This window comes from Manis javanica, chromosome 17 (assembly GCF_040802235.1).
Source record: "Manis javanica isolate MJ-LG chromosome 17, MJ_LKY, whole genome shotgun sequence".
Lineage (NCBI taxonomy): Eukaryota > Metazoa > Chordata > Mammalia > Pholidota > Manidae > Manis > Manis javanica.
In genome coordinates this window covers 47,061,159-47,083,829 of record NC_133172.1, presented here as the reverse complement: position 1 = coordinate 47,083,829, position 22,671 = coordinate 47,061,159, and the positions used below count along the sequence as shown (strand labels likewise).

Genomic DNA, 22,671 nt, shown 5'->3' with positions numbered 1-22,671 from the left:
AAAATGTCTTTATTTTTTTATTGAGGTTTAATTGACAACCATACTTTTTTTTAAGCCAAGTGAGGGCAGACTGTTTACACTTATGAGTTATGACACTATTCTGTGGCTGTATTTCAGATATCATCACTTATGAGATTTAGGTATTTTAGGTAAGTGGCTTGCTCCCTAATTGGAAAATACATATTTTTGAAGCTATTTTTTCCCTATTTTTAAATTTGAGCTGTATTTGTGATTATCACAAAGAAGATAGTTTATAATCGAATAACTGTCTTCTGCTTTCATTTTTTATGTTTTCCAGAGGAAAATCAGTATGACCTTTTTAAAAACAATGGGCTTCCACTCATGATACAAGCCTTAACTGACTCGCAGAATGAAGAACTAAACAAAGCTGTCACTTTTGTGCTTCACAACTGCAAAAAGATTAGTAAGTTTACTGTTATTTAAAAAAAATACCAACCAAGGTTTATGAAGGGGAATATATATCTACTTCTATCAACCAAACCCCTTAAGCTCCAGTGTCTGCTTACATTTGGAAAGCAGACTATATCATTTGGACATGACAGCTAGAGTGTTTCAGCTTATAAAAAACCAGTATGATACTTGACAACAAATAAAGACAATCCAAAAGAAAAAGCCTTCCTGAAAGAAATCAACAGTATAGATAATTCACTCATTTTATTCAATATGGACAAATTTAAGTGTAGAACTTAGGCTACATGTGACTTTATAATTAAATTTTAATACAAAGTACATTCATTTATTTTAAAAATGTTTGAAAGTCTGTAATTTGCCAGGTACTGTGCTAGGCATTAGGGATATAGCAATAAGAAACAACATTCTGTGTGTTCATATTGCTTATCACTGGAGAAATAGATAGTATTTGAATAATCTCAAAAATGAATGTATTGTTAAAAGCTACATAAGCATTAAGAATTGATGAAGCACAGATCTTAGCCTGTAACAAAAGACTATGACCTAAACTTAGAGCAGAAAAGGCTTTGGGAGAAAGTGATTCTTGAGCTGAGATCTGAATGTATAAAGTCAGTTAGGTGAAAAAGAAGGAAATTTACTGTGGGCTAGTGTCTCAGGCATAAGCCACAGTGAGGCACAAAGGTCCTGTGATAAGAGGAACCTGGTGCACTGAAGGAATTGATGGCCAGTGTGGCTAGCGGGAGCATAGAGAGCAGTAGCCATGAAAAGGATTTTGGTTTTCGTGGAAGAAAAATTGCTGCCAAAATATCTGAAAATAATATTTTAAAGATAGGAAGGAACCACTTTATGAAAACTGTTTAAAAAGAAATCTACTTTAAAATCACTATCCATATACCTGAGGGTGTTCATGTGCCTGGCATAGCATATTTTCACCCTATTTTTTCCTGTAACTCTGAGGAGTAAAGTCTAATTTATGACTGGGTCCTAGGCCTCTGGCAAGCACTTGCTTTCCACTCATTTTCAGTGCCCCTTAGGCAGTTAAGATAGTCTGGATGGGCAAGATTTAGAGAAGGAAGTGTGGGGTATGAGGGTCCTTATTTAAAGTGTTAAATTAACGTTTTTAGTAATGGATAAACTCACTATTTTTTTCCATATTACATAGCCGAGAAATTATTTCTAAGCATAGGAGAATATTCTTTTGATGAAAATGAAGCAAAACAATTACAGGACATAAATATGAAAGAGAAGAATCTTGAATACTGGAAGAATGCGAAGGAAATTCTACACAGGATAGAACGGCTTGAAAGAGAAGGAAATGAGGTTGGCTTTGTTTCAAAGAATATAGAATTTTTTCAAATATTTTTTAACAGTGGAGGTTAAAGGGTAAAAAATTTTTCTTGCCAAGTTAAAGACTTTTTTAAAATTTAAAATTCATAGTAATACTTGAGGAATCATCTTTGAATAAAGAAAAAGAATTTTTTAAAGTGCATATAATGACTGAAAAAATAAGAGACATGGAGGATAGAGCTAAGAAACCTAACATTTGCAAAAGTGTTCAAGAAAGAAAAGGATGGAGAAATAATCTCTCTTTCTGTTTACACACACACACACACACACACACACACACACACACACACATTTACATATTTTTTCTCTATCTTCGTTTGTGCATACATTTTTTTGGTGTATTTTTTTAATATGTCATTAATATACACTCTAATGAAGGTTTCACAAGAAAAACAATGTGGTTATTATATTCACCCCATTGCAGTCACTGCCCATCAGCTTAGTAAGATGCCACATAGTCCTTACTTGTCTTCTCTGAGCTACACTGTCTTCCCCATGAACCCACACACACCATGTGCACCAATCATGATACCCCACAATCCCCTTCTCCCTCCCTGCCCCACCTATCCCCTTTGGTAACCTCTAGTGCCTTCTTGGAGTCTGTGAGTTGGCTGCTATTTTGTTCCTTCAGTTTTGCTTTATTATTATACTCCACAAATGAGGGAAATCATTTGGTATTTGTCTTTTTCTGTCTGACTTATTTCACTAAGTATAATACCCTCTAGCTCCATCCATGTTGTTGCAAATGGTAGGATTTGTTTCTTTCTTATGGCTGGATAGTATTCCATTATGTCTATGTACCACATCTTCTTTATCCATTCATCTACTGATGAACACTTAGGTTGCTTCCATATCTTGGCTATTGTAAATAGTGTTGCGATAAACATAGGGGTGCATATGTCTTCTTGAATCTGAGAAGTTGTTTTCTTTGGGTAAATTCCTAGGGGTGGAATTCATGGGTCAAATGGTATTTCTATTTTTAGGTTTTTTAGGAACCTCTATATTGCTTTCCACAATGGTTGAACTAGTTTACATTCTCACCAGCAGTGTAGGAGGGTTCTCCTTTCTCCGCATCCTTGCCAGCATTTGTTGTTCCTTGTCTTTTCTATGTTGGCCATCCTAACTGGTGTTAGGTGATATCTCATTGTGGTTTTAAATTGCATTTCCCTGATAATTAGCGATGTGGAGCATCTTTTCATGTGCCTGTTGGCCATCTGAATTTCTTATTTGGAGAATTGTCTGTTCATATCATCAGCCCATTTTTTAATAGGGTTATTTGCTTTTTGGGTGTTGAGGCGTGGGAGTTCTTTAGATTTTGAATGTTAACCCCTTGTCAGATATGTCATTTACAAATATATTCTCCCATACTGTAGGATGCCCTTTTATTCTGCTGATGGTGTCCTCTGCTGGACAGAAGTTTTTTAGCTTGATGTAGTCCCATTTGTTCGTTTTTTATTTTGTTTCCCTTGCCTGAGGAGATGCAGTCAGGAAAAAGTTGCTCATGTTTATATTCAAGATATTTTTGCCTGTTTTCTTCTAAGAGTTTTATGATTTCATGACTAACATTCAGGTCTTTGATCCATTTTGAGTTTACTTTTGTGTATGGGGTTAGACTATAATACAGTTTCATTCTCTTGCATGTAGCTGTCCAGTTTTGTCAATACCAGTTGTTGAAGAGACAGTCATTTCCCCCATTGAAAATCCATGACTCCTTTATCTTATATTAAATAATATCTCATTTGCATACAGTGACAGTTTAACTTCTTCCTTACCAATGTGGATGCCTTTTATTTTTTTGTGTTGTCTGATTGCCGTGGCTAGGACTTCCAGTAGTATGTTGAATAGAAGTGGGGAGAGTGGGTATCCTTGTCTTGTTCACAATCTTAAAGGAAAAGCTTTCAGCTTTTCACTGATAGGTATGATGTTGGCTGTACGTTTGTCATATATGGCCTTTGCTATTTTGAGGTACTTGTGCTCTATACCCTTTTGTTAAATTTTTATCATGAATGAATGTTGAATTTTGTCAAATAGTTTTTCAGCATCTATTGAGATGATCATGCGATTTTTGGCCTTCTGTTTGTTAATGTGGTGTATCATGTTGATTCATTTTTTAATATTGTACCACTCTTGCATCCCTTGAATAAATCCCACTTGATCATGATCTTTTTGATGTATTTTTGAATTCAGTTTGCTAATATTTTGTTCAGTATTTTTGCATCTATGTTCATCAGGAATATTGGTCTATAATTTTATTTTTTCTGATGTCTTTCTCTGGTTTGGTATTAGAGTGTTGATAGCCTCATAGAATGAGTTTGGAAGTATTCCCTCCTCTTCTACTTTTTGGAATACTTTAAGGAGGTTGGGTATTAGCTCTTCTCTAAATGTTTAATAAAATTCAGCTTTGAAGCCATCTGGAGCAGGAATTTTGTTCCTTTAGTTTTTTGATTACTAGTTTGATTTCATTGCTGGTAAGTGGTCTGCTCAGATTTTCTGTTTCTTCCTGTGTCAGTCTTGGAAGATTCTATTTTTCTAGAAAGTTGTTCATTTCTTTTAGGTTGTCCAATTTCTTGGCATATAATTTTTCATAGTATTCTCTAATATTTTGTGTTTCTATCATGTCTGTTGTGATTTTTCCTTTTTCATTTCTGATTCTGTTTATGTGTGTACACTCTCTTTCTTTCTTGATAAGTCTGGTGAGGGGTTTATCTATTTTGTTTATTTTTTCAAAGAACCAGCTCCTGGTTTCATTGATTTTTTCTTTTGTTTTATTCTTCTTTATTTTATTTATTTCTGCTCAAATCTTTATTATGTCCCTCCTTTCACTGACTTTGGGACTCATTTGTTCTTCTTTTTCTAGTTTCATCAATTATGAGTTTAGAGTATTCATTTGGGATTGTTCTTTCTTGAGGTAAGCCTGTATTGCTATGTACTTTGCTCTTAGAACTCTCTTCACTGCATCTCACAGGTTTTGGTCTTTTGATTTGTTGTTTTAATTTGCCTCCATATATTGCTTGATCTCTATTTTAATTTGGTCATTAATCCATTGATTATTTAGGAGCATGTTGTTAAGCCTCTGTGTGTTTGTGTGTTTTTTGTTTTCTTTGCATAATTTAGTTCTAGTTTCATACCTTTGTGGTCTGAGAAGCTGGTTGGCACAATTTCATTCTTTTTTAATTTAGTGAAGCTCTTTTTATGGCCTAGTATGTGATCTGTTCTGGAAAACATTCCATGCATACTGTATAAGAATGTGTATTCTGCTTTTGGGTGGAGTGTTCTGTAGAAGTTTGTTAGGTCCATGTGTTCTAAAGCACTGTTCAATGCCTCTGTTGCCTTTCTTATTTTCTGTCTGGTAGATCTGTCCTTTGAAGTGAGTGGTGTGTTGAAGTCTCCTAAAATGAATGTGTTGTATTCTATTTCCCCTTTTAATTCTGTTAGTATTTGTTTCACATATTTTGGTGCTCCTATATTGGTGTATAGATATTTATAATGGTTATATCCTCTTGTTGTACTGACCCCTTTATCATTATGTAATGTCCTACTTTGTCTCTTTTTACTTTCTTTGTTTTGAATCTATTTTCCCTGATACAAGTACTGCTACTCCTGCTTTTTTTTTTCCCCTGTTAGTTGCATGAAATATCTTTTTCCATCCCTTCACTTTTAGTCTGTGTATGTCTTTGGGTTTAAAATGGATCTTTTGTAGGCAGCATATAGATGGATCTTGTTTTTTTTTTTATCCATTCAGTCACTGTGTCTTTTGATTGGTGTATTCAGACCATTTGCATTTAGTGTGATTATCAATAGATACATACTTATTGCCATTGCAGGCTTTAGATTTGTGGTTATGAAATGTTCAAGGATAGCTTCCTGACTTCCTAAGAGTGTATCTTAAATTTCTTGTTATTTTATTTCAAACACAGTCTAAAGGTTCTTTTTTTTTCCTCCCCTCTTCTTCTTTGTCCACCTCCACTCTTCATATATTAGGTGTCATATTCTGTACTCTTTGTGTATCCCTTGACTAACTTTGTGAGTAGTTGGTTTAATTTTGTATTTGCTTAGTAATTAATGGCTCTACTACCATTACTGTGAGTTCATTTTCTCTGGTGACAGCTATTTAGCCTTAGGAGGATTTCCATCTAGAGCAGTCCCTTTGATTGTGTAGAAGTGGTTTGCTTTTGCTTATCCAGAAATTGTTTAATCCCTGCTTTCAATTTAAATGGTAATCTTTCCGGGTAGAGTTTTCTTCATTGGAGGCCCTTCTGTTTCATTACATTAAATATATTGTGCCACTCCCTTCTGGCCTGTAAGGTTTCTGCTGAGAAGTCTACTGATAGCCTGATTGAGTTTCCTTTATAAGTGATCTTTTTTCTCTTGCTGCTTTCAATACTCTCTCCTTGTCCTTGATCTTTGCCATTTTAATTATTATATGTCTTGGTGTTGTCTTCCTAAAGTTCCTTTTGTTGGGTTATCTTTGTGCTTCCATGACCTGAGTGTTTGTTTCTTTCCCCAGATTCACAAAGTTTTCAACATTTATTTCCTCAAAGAGGCTTTCTGTCCCTTTGTCTCTCTCTTCTTCTTCTGGTACCCCTATAATGCAAATGTTCCATTTGGATTGGTTGCCCAGCTCTTATTATTCTTTCATTCCTAAAAATCCTTTTTTTCTCTCCGTTCCTCAGCTACTTTGTTTTTCTGTTCTCTAATTTCTATTTCATTAGCCATCTCATCTACCTCATCTAATCTGCTTTTAAATCCATCCATTGTACATTTCATTTCAGATACTTTATTCTTCAGCTCTGAGTGGCATTTTTTTAGGATTTCTATCTCTTTGTTGAAGTCCTCCCTGAGATCTTAATACTTTTTTGTAAATCCGTGACCATGTTCATGACTTTTCTTTTGAAATCTTTATCAGGAAAATTGGTGATTTCATTTTTACTAAGCCCTCTTTCTGGTGTTTTTTTCTTGAAGTTTTGTTTGGACCAAATTCCTCTGTCTCTTCTTTATTTTTAGTGTTTCTTATTGGATAATAGATTTGTGTAAGAGTGCCCTTTTAGTGCCTAGAAAGTCAATTTCCTGAGCAGGAGCCCCAGCTCTGGACATGCACCTTTCTGCCCTTCTCTGGTGATCTGATTTCAGGTGGACTGTGTAGGCTGTCATCTGATCACAGGAGTGGGGAGAATTCTCTCTGGACCTGCCATGGGCGTAGCGCCGTCCCTCCAGGCTGCTGCATTGGTGGGTGCCACAGACAATTGAGGCTGGTGCCTGCTGGGAGGAAAGAGCTCCTGGCTGGGACTTGTGCACATGCTGGGCTACAAGGCTGAAGCTGTCATGGGAGGACCCACCCTCCCACTTGCTTTCCGTGATGGTGGAGGCCGCTGACAAACAGAACTGGCACCTTCCAGGAGGAAAGAGCTCCTGGGGCTGGCTCTTGTACACAGCTCCCCAGCTGACCCAAAATAAGGCTGAGCAGGCTGGGGGTTCTCCCCCTACATACTTGGGAGTAAAGTTAGATTTCACTCCTGGCTGGCAGGTCCCGTGCCACTGCAAGGAGTCTCGAGCTGTGTTGCCAGTGAGGGGGATGGAGCATCTGAAGCTCCTGAGGCCTTCCAACCTGTTGGGCTGAGGGTGGGCTGGAGAGGTTGTCCACCTGACCTTTCTCCTAAGCAGAGAGCACTGTGCAATCCTTGCCCCTGTCACTGCTGGGATGTCTTTCAAGCTGCCTGCTATGCTGTATTTCTCAGGAGGGCTGGTAGAGCATCCCTACTCTCCACAGGCAGCTGGGATCTCAGCCTCCCCATGTTCCACCTTTCTCTGTTGTCCAGCCCCACCAATCACCAGGATACCATGCAATGTGGAGTTGTGTTCCCAGAGCAGATCTCCAGGGCCAGGTGTTCAGGGGCCTGGTCTTCCATTCCATCCCAGCTCCCTTCCTTTTCCTCCCACCTGTGGGCTTGTGTCAGGGGACGGCTTGAGTCCTATTGGATTGTGGCTTTGTCACTTTACCCTTTTCTCTAGGGTCTTCTCTTCTTCCCCAGAAGTAGGCTGTCAGTTCTGCAGTCCTTAGGTTGATTTCAGGCCTAAGTGTATTTACTGGATTTTCGTGTTCTGTGTGATTTGGGGAGGAGGTTTTTGCCTTGCCTTTCTACACTGCCATATTTTTTCCCCATGTTTTATGCTTTTTTTAAACTTGTTATTTCTAATTGGTTTTTTGGAAAGACCAAATATAAATATGGGTGTCCAATTCATTATCTTTATCTGGAAGCCCTCTTTATTCTTTTTTTTTTTTTTTACTCCATTGATGGATATACTAGCTCCCTTTCTGATGAACATACAGGTTTTTCCAACTTTTAGCTATTACAAACAATGCCTCAGTTAATAACATTAACATTTTGCTCATGGAAATGTACATCTATAGGATTTTTTTACAGATATGTTTGGTTTTTATTATGAAGGTTACTATCAAATTGTTTCTCCATAGAATTTGTGCCAATTTACATTCCCAGTGTATCATAGGGAAACATCTTTGCCAATGTTATAGATGAAGACAGAGGTCTCAATATTATTAAAAAATTTTTTTTATTAAAGTATTATTGATATACACTCTTATGAAGGTCTCACATGAAAAAGCAATATGGTTACTATATTTGCCCATATTATGAAGTCCCCACCTATACCCCAATGCAGTCACTGTCCATCAGTGTAGTAAGATGCCACAGATTCACTATTTTCCTTCTCTGTGCTACACTGTTTTCCCCATGATCCCCCACACCATGTGTATAAACATAATACCTCTCAATCCCCTTCTCCCTCCCTCCCCACCCACTCTCCCACACCCCTTCCCTTTGCTAACCGCTAGTCCCTTCTTGGAGTCTCTGAATCTGCGGCTATTTTGTTCCTTCAGTTTTGCTTCGTTGTTATACTCCACAAATGAGGGAAATCACTTGGCACTTGTCTTTCTCTGCCTGGCTTAGTTCATGTCTCAGTATCATTTTAATGTTCTTTCTCTTGATATACGTGGGATGGGACTTTTTTCATATGCAAGAGCTTTTTATATTTCATTTCCTGTGAACTGTTAACCTTTGCCTATTTTTCTACACTATTTTTGATCTTTTTCATATTTAATTGTAGTAGCTTCTTATAGACATTATTAGAAAAATTATACTGTAGCCCAAGATATGACTTACACATATTCTTAAGTGTTTTGATTATCATTTGGTTTTGCTTCTGGCCATTTTTCATCTGAATTCCCCTATCCCCATGCTATTTTTGGTCTGTAACAGAACTTTGAAAAAACTTTATATATGGTAAAGCATATTTTTTTCCTTTAGGATTTATTGATTTATGTAATACTGAGGAAGGTCGTCTTCCTCTTGAGAATATTAAAATGTGTTTTCTTTTTGGAACATACATAATTTCATTTTTTATATTTCAATATTTATGTCATTTTGACTTTATTTTTGTGTAAATGGTGAGATATGGGTCTAATTTTTTCCCCAGATGACTAACCAGTTGTCCCCAAATCATTTATTGAATAAATCCCCTTTTCTTTCTAATGTAAACTGTCCCTTTTATCATATATATTATCATATATATTGTATTGACAGCCATAAACTGTCCTACATTATTTAAAGGGAGTATAAATTAGGTTAAAAAGCAAATGGATTATCTTGAAATTTTTTACTTATGATTTTTATATTCTAGGATGAAATACAGAGAGACAAATATAAGGATATTTCATCTGTGAACATAAATACTCAAAATACATTGAAACACCTGCCTACAGATATTATTGGTGGAGGTTTCAAAGCAGAGGATAAGGATAAAAGCCAGTCTGGAAAGCTTCAGAGTTACAAGTCCCATGGAGCCATATCTAAAGCATGTACAAATGATAACCAAATGGAGACCCTGTTAAAGAGTGCAAATCCAGTCAGTGCTTGTTATAAGGGGAGTGAGCAGAAAACAACTTTATGTAAAGCCAATTCAAGCTGTAATCAAAACTTACAGAAAAAAACAGCTTTTGAAAAAAAGAATCTTGTTTCTCAGTCAAGGTATAGTTTAGTAATTGTTTCTAATATTTTTTTATTCAGCAGATAATTTTTGGGCAGTATTATGTGCCACACTGTTAAGCACTGGGATACAGAAATGATAAAATATAGTCTTGGGAGGGGCCTAGAAGAGGCAATGTTGGGAAAGAAGTTTGGATGGGGTATAATGGACCAGTTCATCTAGGGCCTTGCATATTATACTCAAGATTTTCAGTTTTAACTCAGGGTATAGGGAGTGATTGATGATTTTAAATTGGGTGACATCATATTTGAATTTTAGAAAGGATACTCAGAAAACTTAAACTGAAACCCTATACCTGAAGTAACAATGCATGCATTGACAACCATTAGCAGTGTAACAAAAGCCAGTTTTTAAATTTAATTTGATAAAAGAGTAAGGTGTGATGAAAATCTGGTGTAGGCTTACCTTTTTATTCCTTGTACATCCCCTCCTTTATATGTACTGCAGAACATAATTTTTCTCCTTCACATGTAGCCTGTGGGGCTGGACCTGGAACCAGCTTTTCTTCTTAAACCCTCTCTTAGTTCCGCTCTTCCGATGGTTACTGTGCTAGGTAGGAAACTGAAGAGGATGCCACTGTGTCAAGTTTGCAAGGTACACTAAGTATTAGGAAGATGGATTACATTATCACCACCCCTTTTTTCCTTTTAAAACCATCACTGTTGTTAATTTTAACTTGATTTCTCAGGGATGTAGAATTGGGAAGCAGATATGCTTGTGGGCCAGCCTTCTTGCCTTCTGGCCCACTGATTTTTTTTTTTGAGAGGGCATCTCTCATATTTATTGATCAAATGGTTGTTAACAATAAAATTCTGTATAGAGGACTGAATGCACAATCATTAATCAACCCCAAGCCTAATTCTCAACAGTCTCCAATCTTCTGAAGCATAACGAACAAGTTCTTACATGATGAACAGTGCAAGGGCAGTCATCACAGAAACTTTCGGTTTTGATCACACGTCATGAACTATAAACAATCAAGTCAGAAATGATTATTCATTTGATTTTTATACTTGATTTATATGTGGCCCACTGATGTTTTTTCTCTCCTTTTTTTGCCTTCTTTTATAACTTGTTTTCCATGCTTCTGTTTCCATCAATGTTATTGCCATCAGAAATATTGTTGAACTCCACATTTAGAAACAACGCTATAACCATCGCAGACTCTACTTTGGCAGAATTTGGTAGATTTTGGTAGATCCTGGCCCCAGCTCCTGCTTGCCCAACACCCGGAAATATTTTTCACACACCAGACAGTGTATTTAGTAATCTGGTATCTTTTTTCTTTTAGTGACCATGTTTTTAAACATCCAACTCCCGCTGTCAAAAATAGAAAGCAACCGTTACCAGTAACAGGTATGATTAAAGATGTTTCTTCCTTGATTTTTCAAGAAAACATACTTTTGGTCACAGGGATGGTGGTATAGCATGGAGAATATAGAGAATCTTGATTCTTTAACATCTTCGTAAGTTGGCAGATAGTAACTGCACTACTAGGGGTGAGGATTTAATAATATGGTTAACTGCTGACCCACTATATTGTATACTTGAAACCAATATAAGATTGTATTCAACTATATTTCAATAAAAAAAAGAAAACAGATATTTAGGTGACTAATATAGCTAAAAATATATATTGGTATATTTGCCCTCTAACAAATAAGCCACACCTTTGACTCTTTCTGGTATAAATGCCTTAGTCACCTTAATTGATATCCAGAACCTTTCTGTTTCTCCACCAGAATGTCTATATATGTAATACTGGGCTAAAGTTTATGAAAGTCTTGAGAATTAGTCTTGTAAATGCCAGGTCCTTTCCATTAATTAAAAAATTTGGTATTTTACATTTTTTTTCAGATCCATTTACTTTATGTTCAGATATAATAAATAAAGAAGTCATCAGTTTTCTAGCAACCAAAAATTGTTCCAAAATGTTGAAGTATAGATGCTCAGGTAAATATTTTTCTAATTGCAGTTGTTTCATAATTAAAGCTTTACATGATACTAGTTAACTGGAATTTGTAATAGTTCTACCTATGTGACTTAAACTTCATTTCCTTTGGAGAAACAACTATCTGTAGTATCATAAAATACTCAAATTAACACCTTCTATCTGCATTAGCCAGTGCTCCCAATATTTGTTTGTATGAATCAGCACAGCTAAAACTTTTTTTTTATTACTCTATTATTCTCTGTCACTGTTAATGCGATTTATAAGTGTAACTTCACTGGAGTATGGTAAATAGTTTTTATATTTTCAGAGAGCCAATAAATAGGTATGTGTTCTGGATTATGCTCTAAATATTACAGGCATTAAATATCAATATCTATTTTTATGTTTATAGTAAATATGTATTTCTAGTGTTCCATGCCCCATTTTTTATTTTTTCTGCAGGGCGCTTGTAAATGTTCCATAGTGCTTATTCCATCCCTTCTTCTTTGTACCCCAGGGCTCTTTGTTTACTCTTATTATTGCACTCTGCTTTATGTAGAAAATTGAAGCTATTCCACATTAGGCTAAAAATACCACCGTTCTTCAGTCTTGGATGTAGTTTATCTCTTTTACGCTAAAACTGATACCTAGCTATAATCTGAGTCCCATCTGTTTATTCTCCCCATTTTAATACTTGTGAAATCTTTCTCTTCAGTCCCTTTCTAGCTATTAACTCCTTCTGTCCCACCTTTAATTATGTTAATTTCATCTTTAAAAAAATGCAAATACTTTGTGTGATTTGCTATCCCTTCAAGTATTCATCTACCCTTTGTTCCACCGTTTATTACCAGGTTCCTGCTCTTGCTCCCTTCTTTTTCAGTGTATTCATTACTTTTTTAACCCCCTGCAATCTGGCTTTATTGCCATTCTGCTGAACTTTAATGTTAAAGGTTACCTGAAGCCTCTTTTGTTTCTCCCCAAAATCAGTGACTTAAAAAAAATTCTTAACCTGATAGCTCTATACTATTGACTACTATTCCTTGAAATCCTCTCCTCTGGATAGTTGTAAAGCCACAGTTTCCAGATCATCCATCCCAGTTCCCTAGAGCTCTGCAGTAAACTCACAAGGTCACTACACAGTATTTAAAAATTTTTAAGTGTAACACAAAATAGTCAACATCCTTTGAACAATACATGAACTACTAGGTTAAAAGTAGCTTACAGTTTCAACATTAGCTTACACTACATTCTTTTTAATGATGTCATGCTTTTGTGGAACTGGGTTTTCAGTAATGGTTGTGATAAAAAGCACCACATGAAAATTGATGTGGAACAGGAAATGAGGGGGACAGTGTCCAGTCTCATTCCAAGGTTTGGGAGGCTGTGCTATACACAGGTGCCCACATCCCATTAGGAATTAGTTGATTCTTGAGCAACATGGGTTTGAACTGCAGGAGTCCACTTACATGTGGATTTTTTTCAATAAATATATTAGAAAATTTTGGGGTGATTTGTAATAATTTGAGAAAACATTTTCTTTTTTCTAGTTTACTTAATTGTAAGACTACAGTGTAGAACACATGTAACGGAAAATGTGTTGAATAGCTGTTATGTTATTGTTAAGGTTTCTGGTCAACTGCAGGCTATTAGTTAAGATTTTGGGGAGTTAAAAGGTATATGTGGATTTTCAACTGCTGGGGGTCGGCACTCCTAATCACATTGTTCAAGGGTCAGTTGTAATTGTAATTAATAATAATCAAATAACAAATATTATTTTTTCTTTTAGTTTAGGTGTATTCTTTTTTCAAATGGCTGCTAAATTTTAGATCATAAATACTTACTGTTTTGAACCTAACAAAATAGTTGGTATTTCTATGACCTGGGATATCTTAAAAAATCACCAAGATCTTAAGTGTGCATGAAGTGGGAAAGTTTGGAAACCTCTGCTCTAGTCTAAAGTATTTTAGTTGGCATAGTAGAACCTCTATACCTGTTAACTCCCTTCCATCCTTAGTTTGTCTGAGATGGCTGTTTATAATTCTTTCTTCCCTCAGTGGCGACTCATTCATTTATCTGGCATTTATTTGGGAAACAATATAGTACAAATGGCACTTAGGGAATGCTTTTTTATGGCAGGTACTGAAATAAAAAATGAAAAGATGTCAGTTCTCACCCAAACAAGTTAACAGTCTAAAAACCATTCCATTTTATCACCTTTACTGCCTTATCTTTCTCTTTCTCCCAAATTTCTATAGGTATTCCCCCAAGAAATAGTCTACAGTACTTAACTCTTTGCAGCATTTACTTTTGTGGCATCAACTATCATTTTACTGATGATTTTCAAATCTGTCTGTACGCTTGGCGGCTACCTTGGATTCTTCCATTTCCAGCTGTTACCAGGACATACTCACCTCAGTACCTTGTTGTTATTTCAAGCCTGATGTTTTCAAAACACAGCATCTTTCTTCCTCTAAAATTACCCTCCCTCCAGCCACTCCATTTCTATTACGTTGCTGGTATTCTTCTGGCCTCCCAAATTTCAAACCTTGAATCATCTGTAACTATTTTTTCTCCTTATGCCACTATTTCTAGTCTGTCAAATTCACTGTTTTGCTTTTGTTTTTCCCCCCACATAGGCCCTTTTTGCTTTATGCCTAGATTACTATAGCAACTTTCTAGGAGTCTTCAGTTTCAAGTCTCCCCAATCCCCAACAATAATATGCATATTGCTGCTAACTTTTCTACCTAATATGTGATTTTTTTCATGTCACCATACTCAAATACCCTTGATGCTTTCTGTAACTCATTGAATCAAATTTTCTGTCTGGCTTTCAAAATTTTGTGGAATTTTGTCCTGCTACCACCTGAAAGGAAGGAGCGACACACAGCAGCAATTCACCGGAGAATTCCACTTTATTAGGGAAAGGTGTTGGATTATATAGGAAGGGGCATGGGGTGATTGTGGTGTTACTTCTACGGGACTGGTGGCTATTGGCTAGGTGCTGGGATTGGGAGGGGTGCGAGAGGTGATTGGGCTTCAGGTGGTGCCGGCTGGAACCAAGGACCCCGAAGAGAAGCCGGAAGTTCGCCATCTTACTGGTGGGGGTCCTTCATTCCCCCCTTTCTCCTCTATGGGGTTGTGGACGTTGCTTTCTCTCTGACTGCTTCCTGCTGAACGGGGGTGGAGAAGGGAGTAAGGGCTTGAGGATTGGGAGGAAAGGGTTGATAGGACTCCCCACAGTAAGGACGAGTAGATGTGGACTTCTTCAGGTTGGAAATCAATGAAGGTTCCCTGTAACCATAGGTCGAGGACTTGTTGATTCTAATGGTGCCAAGAGGACACGGGTGCCAGGAGCCAGGCGTCTGCGGCCATTGTTTCTAGGAACAGTTTCCAGCGGAGAGAGGGGTCTATCTCAGCGTGTGGTGAGGAGATTACGTGAGGGTGAGGGATCGTCTGTGGCCAGAAGCTGATAGTTCCTGAGTAAAAGCTGGTTGAAAGTTTGATTAGAGATTTTTCTGACTTGGCATTTGATGAACTTTATTATACAGGGTAAGAAGAGACAGGCGAGAAGAATGATTATTATGGGGCCTGCAATGGGCTAGAGCCAGGTAAGGAGGGGGTTTGTTAGTATTGAAGAGAATGGGTTGGAATTGGAAGCAGAGTGGAGGCTGGAGGCAGGGTCGGTGAGTTTGGTAATGTCAGTTTCTACAATGCCGGATTCGTTGATGTAATAGCAGCACTCTTCCCGGAGGAAGACGCAGGTGCCGCCCTTTTCGGCTGTAAGCAGATCTAAGGCCCGCCGGTTTTGAAGGGTGACTTTAGCTAGCGAAGTGACTTGTCTTTGGAGAGAGGCTAGGGAGTCGGCAGTGGATGTCAGGGCTCCCTCAAGTTTGGTGTTGAGATCTTTAATTGCCCATAGAGAGTGACCCAAGGCTCCTCCCGAAAACCCTGCCCCAATGGCTGAGGTGGTTAAAGAGATACCGACCATGATGGGAAGGAAAGCAGCCCTTTTTGTGCACGAGGGCAAGGGAGGTTGGAGCTCAAGAAATTCTGCCATGTTGTAAAGTGTAAGCTGTGGGATTAGGGTGACGAGAATGCAGGGTGTATCAGAGTTGGGAGGCAGTGAGTTGAAAAGACTACCATTACACCAAAAGAAGTGTCCCGGTTGCATAAAAGCCTTAGAGCCAGAGGTAGGGGTGTAGATAGAGAGGCAGTGAAGTGCGCTGGAGGCGGGTGGAGTTGGCCTTACACAGTGGTGGATGGTGAGATTATCTGCGTATTCTGGTTCCTATAGGGGTATGTCTGCCAGGGGGCGGAGGGGTTGTCCTTCTGCATGGAAGGAGTAGTTGGAAATATTAAGGGGCACGGCGGCCAGCAGTGGGCGCTGTAGTGATGCACACAAGAAACAATTGGCGGTGTTGAGGATGTGGTTGAGAAAGATGGTGGTGTCTTGAATGAGCTGTAACCAAGAGTAGGAGGAATAAGAAGATGAAGAGGCCCGTCAAGAGTTTGGATAATGACTTTTTCAGAATGTCTGCTATCTGATGCAACTTGAGAGATCTGGGAGTGAGAGGGAACATACTCTCGAGAGATATGAAGGGTACCGTGGGGGGTCAAGGACCCCCCATAGTAATCTGAGGCTGTGACTCCAGAAGCTCATTGAGAGTCCCAGGGATCTGGGATTGATAAGGAGAATGAGCCGTTGGGATATTTCATGAAGTGGTTGGAGGAGTAATACTGTGGGTACTGGGAGTTACCCATGTAGTGAATGGCGCAAGACCAGTAGGGACATCCCCTGTAAGTGTCTTGCCATTGCCTGCAATAGGCTTGTCTTTGGTCATAGAGGAAGCAGAGGTAGGGAGAATAAAGGTAGCTGCTAGTGAACACTTCGGTGGAGGGAGGAAAGTGGAGGTATAAAGGCTCAGAGCAGCCTTTCAGAGGGCAGTCTGATGTGGCAATGAGGGCAGTAACTTTTGTTTTATGCTGTGTGTAAGTTTGTCTAACTTTGAATTGCCATACAAAGGAGGCTGGGGTGGCGGGGAAGACAATAGGAATGAGGAAAAAAAGCGAGAGAGCAGTAAAGGAGGAAAAAGTCATGATTCGGGTATGGATGGCAAAGGGGGTGAACGGGAGATGCAGAGTTTTAAGGGATCAGAGGGATGAGGCGTGGCAGAGTAGACAGTGTCTTGGGCTGTATCCGAAGGACTCTGGATTGTGACTGATGGGTCTTGGGTGTCCAGAGAAGGTGGGTCTTGGGTATTTGGTTTCAACCTGGAGATATGAATCTAAGGGGTGACAGAGTTATCAGGCAGTAAGAGCTTGGCGGCTGAGGGGGTGCAGAGAATAACTGGGTGTGGACCCTCCCATTTTGGAGTGAGAGAGGGCTGATCCTCTGGCGGCTTATAAAACACTAGTTGGCCGGGCTGTAAGGCAGGAGGATTTTGGGAGGCGGATGGATCAGGGAGGAGCCAATCCTGATATTTCCACAATTCAGTGCAGAGGAGAGAGAGTAGCGGAAGGGCCATATTGGGAGGAATTGGTCCTTTGTGGGAAGGGAGCCCCGGGGGTAGAATCGGGCGGCCGTACATGATCTCAAAGGGCGACAAGAAGGAAGGTTTCTTTGGGAGGGCTCAAATGCGGAGTAGAGCTAAGGGAAGTAAGCGAACCCAGTGAAGGTGTAGTTCTAGAGATAGTTTGGTCAGGATGTCCTTTAGAGTCTTATTGGTTCTTTCTACTTTTCCCGAAGCCTGTGGTCGATAAGGACAATGTAAATGCCAGGGGAGCGAGAGCGACTTGGAGAGGTTCTGGATAATTTGGGCAGTGAACTCAGGGCCGTTATCTGATTGGAGGGACGTGGGCATCCCGAACCTAGGAAAGATTTGGGTGAGGAGGATAGAGGCAACTGTGGACGCTCGTTTGTTAGTGGTGGGGAAAGCTTTGACCCATCCTGAAAATGTATCTACTAACACGAGTAGGTATCTGGTACGCTGTACAGGGGACATGTTAGTGAAGTCTATTTGCCAATCTGCAGCGGGGACATTGCCCCTTGCTTGATGAGCCAGGAAGTGTCGGGCCTTGAGGGGGGTATTAGGGTTAGTGCATTGGCAGATGGTGCACTTGCGGGTGATTTGGTCAAGTAGGGTTTTATCTTCAGGAGAGAAAGGAAAAAAGGATTGTAAAAAATGGATCAAGGATTGGGGGCTGGGATGGAACAGATTGTGTAAGAAGCGGAAGAGAGACTCTTTGTCCTGGGAACAGAGGGTGCTTGTGATAAGGCTAAAACTGCAAGGGCAGATGGGTTGTTGTCTGGTGTGTCTTCTGATAGGGCAACTGACCGGGCTACTCTGTCGGCTTTGTTGTTACCTCTTGCAATGGGGGAGTCATCCTTTTGATGTGATTTGCAGTGGACTATGCCTAGTCGGTGTGGGAGTTGTGAAGCCTCTAGAAGTTTAGTAATTAAGGCTGAATTAGTTATGGAATTTCCTTTTGTGGTGAGGAGGCCTCGTTCTTTCGATACTGCCACATGAGACAAGAGAATGTGGAATATGTATTTGGAGTCAGTGTACAGTGTGAGAGACGTGTCCCAGGCTAGAGTGCAAGCTCTGGTGGCTGCAATGAGTTCGGCCTGTTGATTGGTTGTACGGGGGGTAGGGCTCATGCCTCAATGACATCTTCGAGGGAGACTACTGCGTATCCTGCGTAGTGGGTGCCCTCATGTTTAAAGGAGGACCCATCAGTAAACCAAATAAGGTTGGAGTGTGAGCGGGCTCCTTCAGAGATCATGGAGTGGCATGGAAGGAAGTTGTGAAGGGCTTCCAGGCAATCATGCGAGGGAGCATGAGGAGAGTAGGGTAGAGGAAGAAGAGTGGCCGGATTCAAGGGTTGGCAGGGGAGGAAAGAAATGTCTGGATTTTGGAGGAAAGAGGACAGTAAGGTCAGGAGTCTGGAGGGAGGGAGAGTCTGTAGACTTTTGTAGGTTAAGAGATCTTTTAGGTGATGTGGGGACAGAATGGTAAGGGGCGCCCTGAATGTCAGTTTATGAGCTTCTTTCTGCAAGAGCTGTCCAGCGGCTAATGCCCATAGGCAGGGGCTCATCCCCAAACTGTGGGGTCTAATTGCTTGGAGAGATAAGCTACTGGGGCAAAGGATGGGCCATAATATTGGCCTAGGACTCCTAGAGCTTGACTTGACCTCTCATGAATGTGTAATGAGAAGGGCTTCGACAAATCAGGAAGATGGAGAGCTGGGGCTTCTACAAGGGCTTGAGGGAGCTTAATGAAGGAGTGTTGGGGTGAGGATGATAATGGTTCTTCAGGGGGGCCCTTGCTGAGGTCGTATAGGGGTCTTGCCAACAGGGAGAAGTTAGGGATCCACGCTCTAAAATACCCAGCCAGGCCCAGAAAGGAAAGGATTTCTGTCTTGGTTTTGGGAATGGGCAGGTCAGAGAGGAGCCGTTTTCTGTCTAAGGTAATGGACTTTCTTTGTTGAGATAGAAGGAATCTGAGGTAAGTGACAGGAGGGGAAGAGATTTGAGCTTTGACGGGGGATACTCGGTAACCTCTGGAAGCTAGAAGGTTAAGTAGGGAGGCAGTGTCAAGTTGAGACTGTTCCCATGAGGGACTGCAGAGTAGAAGATCGTCTACGTATTGTAATAAGGTGGACTCAGAGTGATCATGATGAAACTGTTTGAGGTCCTGAGCTAGGACCTGTCCAAAAATATGGGGACTATCTTGGAAGCCTTGTGGCAAAACTGTCCAAGTGAGTTGTTTGGAATGTCTTGTGTATGGGTCTGTCCAGGTGAAGGTGAAAAAATCTTGGGAGGAGGGGTCCAGAGGGATAGAAAAAATGCGTCCTTGAGATCTAGGACTGAGAAGTGGGATGCCAAGGCAGGGATCTGCGATTAAAGGGTGTATGGATTTGGAACTAAGGGATGGATAGGGACAACGGCCATGTTGATGAGGCAAAGGTTTTGGACAAGGCGGAAAGATTTGTTGGGTTTTTTTTTAACAGCTAATATGGGTGTATTAAATGGGGAGTGAGTGGGTCTGAGGTAATTTTTGTTTAAGAGATCTTGAATGATGGGTTGGAGGCTTATGAGGGCTGAAGTGGTTAGGGGGTATTGGGCCTGACAGATATACTGAGAGGGGTCACGTAATTTGATAGAGGCAGGAGGACATAGAGCCATGGAGGGGCTTGAGATGTCCCAAACTTTGGGATTTACAGGGTGTATAAGGGCGGAACCGGAGCTTTCATTGGGTAGAGGGGGGTCGTCGGCTATGAGGGCCATCAGAAAGGGAGTACTGGGGGCTGTGGGAGTGGATATAGTTATGGAAACGTGGAGGAGAGAAAGGATGTCCCGTCCTAGTAAAGGGATGGGACACTGGGGCATAACCAGGAAGGAGTGGGAGAAAGGTATAGGATTGTCTTGGATTGTGCATAAAAGGGGGGCGGTTAATGGGAAAATCTGTTTACCTCCTACCCCGACTATAGGAGTAATGGCAGGCATGGTAGGGCCCCGGTATTCTTGCAAGACCGAGGAGGTGGCTCCTGTATCTAGGAGGAAGGAGATGGGGCGACTGTCTACTATTAAAGTAACCCTGGGCTTCTGTTTGGTGACGGAAATGGTTGGGCGAGAAGCCCCTGGGACCCGTCAATCTTCCTCTGCCAGCCTCACTACGGTGGGCTTAGGATGGGGGTTGTTCGTCCAGCCTCCCCTTCGGGTGGTTGGGCAATCAGACCCCCAGTGGCCCTTTTTGTGGCATCTGGGGCATGGGGTGGTAGGAGATCTGGGGGAGGGGCACACCCTTGACCAATGTCCCTCTTTTCCGCACTTGAAACAAGCTGCTGGGGGGGGCTTGTTTGTAGAGGGGCGCCCAGGTTGTGGTTTTATCAGCAGGGCCAACATCTGGAAATTGGCCTGATCAGCTTTTTGTTTATGGTGTTCTTTCTCCTCCTCCCGGTTATGGAAGACGTTAAAGGCCACTGTTAGGATCTCAGTCTGTGGGGTAGCGGGGCCCTGTTCTAACTTTTTGCGTTTAGCTTTAATGTCGGGGTAGCTTTGAGCTAGGAAGTATGTCATAAGGACATGTCTTCCGTCAGGCGTTTCTGGGTCAAGGCTGGTGTACTGTAATAGGGCTTGAGTGAGTCTGTCTAAGCTACATCGTGGAGGGGGGCAATAATTTTGGGAGGCCCTCGGGACCGAGTCTGAGGGGGACTGAAGGGTTCTGGCTCAGTCTGTGGGGGAATGACGCGGTCCATCCATGCCTAGTTGAGCAGGTCCTGAAATGCAGAAGGGGGGCGAAAAAAATAAAGAAAGATAGAAAGAACTGGGAGGGCTGATGCTCCCACACGTCACCAGCCAGTAGCCCAGCTGCTTGCCTCTGCCGCTCCAGTTGGGCTTGAACTCATGACTCTGAGGTTAAAAGTCCCATGCTCTACCAACTGAGCTACAGCAGGGCTCCAGTTAGTTGCTTATGGAATGCGTAAACAATGTTTTTTGTTCTCTATTCCTGCCACATCGGCAAGTGGGGGAAGGGCATAGCTAGAAGCAGGGGTGGTGTTTCTACACATCTTCAAGGTCTCCCTATTTTCAGAGTGAGGAGTCTTGGCTCGTCTTTGAGGACAAGATATGTTTTTGTGGACAGATAACTTCCAAGGACGGCACCAGTTGTTCTCAAGCTTGTGCTTTCCTATGCTGCGTTCAGACATGGGGGAAGGTGCTTTCCCATTCTGCCTACAAACATGTGAGAAGACAAAGGCGGTCCCCAACAGGGGAGAAACAGGTGATGAGGGCAAAGATGGAGGAGGCCCCCGGGACCTAGTTAAAGGGGGGCGCTGAAAGGCTCAGGCTTAATCTGCAGGGGAGGAAGGTGGAGGAGGTGAGATGGGGGAGGAGATGGTTGGGGAGGAAGGGAGAAGGGCTGCTGTAGAAGAAGGGGAAGGGAATGAAGGGGAGGCTTCTGTGGGGGCGGCGGCTTGCAGGCTAGGAGAACTTGGGAGGGGGCGGTGGGGGGGTAGGAGGAGACAGAAAGCGTGGATATAGGGAATCTCCTTCCATTTTTTCAGGCGCTGGCAGTAGTTAAAGAGATTGCGAGTGATGTTAGAATCAAGAGTTCCCCCTGCAGGCCATTGGTTGTTATCATTTAGGGGGTATGTCAGCCAATCTTGGGAGCAGTATTTACAGAGAAGTTTTGGTTTTATATCAGGTGTCAGGGATAGGGTAGCCAGATGCTTAAGCAGGCATTCAAGAGGTGAACTTTCAGGGAGGGATGAGGAGGCTCCCATGGTTAAAGGACAGAGAAGGAGACAAACAGGGGAAGACAAACGGAAATCCTCAGACCGGAGGCAGACGGCAAGGAGACAAAGTGCGTCCCCAATGATCCTTGGTGGTCTGCAGAAACTCATATACGAGTCGGAATTTCTTAGGAAGTGTGGGTCATCACCCAGACTTCCCTAAGAAGGCAGAGTGCCGGAGTCACGAGGTACCTAGTACTAGGAATTTTCGGCGGACGGAACAGATTTCAGCAGGCAGAACAGAAGGAGGAAGGGGAAAAGGGAGTGTTCTCATCCACAAAGAGTCACCTCATGTATGGCTGTTGGAGGGGGGCCTGAGGGTCTGCAGCAACTGTGAAGGCTGGAGGCGGCGATTTATGGCTGTTGGAGGGGGGCCTAAGGGTCTGCTGCAGCCGTGAAGGCCGGAGGCAGCAATTTATGGCTGTTGGAGGGGGGCCTGAGCGTCTGCAGCAGCTGTGAAGGCTGGAGGCAGGGAGAGTTCCCTCCTCATCCCCGAGCGTCAGAGCCTTGCCGGACGATCACGGTCAATGGCACTGCGATACCTCGGGGAAGAGTGGCCCACCCTGGGGGAAAACTTACCTAAAGGCCAGAGAGGAGTGGTGAG

The 22,671-nt window shown here is 41.3% G+C and overlaps 1 protein-coding gene across 7 annotated transcripts in view; it reads left to right on the top strand.

The window, feature by feature from the left end:
- Window positions 1-22,671, top strand: part of TERB1 (telomere repeat binding bouquet formation protein 1) — a 91,589-nt gene that overhangs the window by 61,307 nt on the left and 7,611 nt on the right. For all 7 annotated transcript variants that reach the window (XM_073226871.1, XM_073226869.1, XM_073226873.1 and 4 more), the window contains 5 exons: window positions 299-424; window positions 1,595-1,752; window positions 9,475-9,821; window positions 11,132-11,196; window positions 11,698-11,793. In XM_073226871.1, the coding sequence (XP_073082972.1) occupies window positions 299-424; window positions 1,595-1,752; window positions 9,475-9,821; window positions 11,132-11,196; window positions 11,698-11,793 (792 nt within the window). The remainder of the gene's footprint in view (window positions 1-298; window positions 425-1,594; window positions 1,753-9,474; window positions 9,822-11,131; window positions 11,197-11,697; window positions 11,794-22,671) is intronic.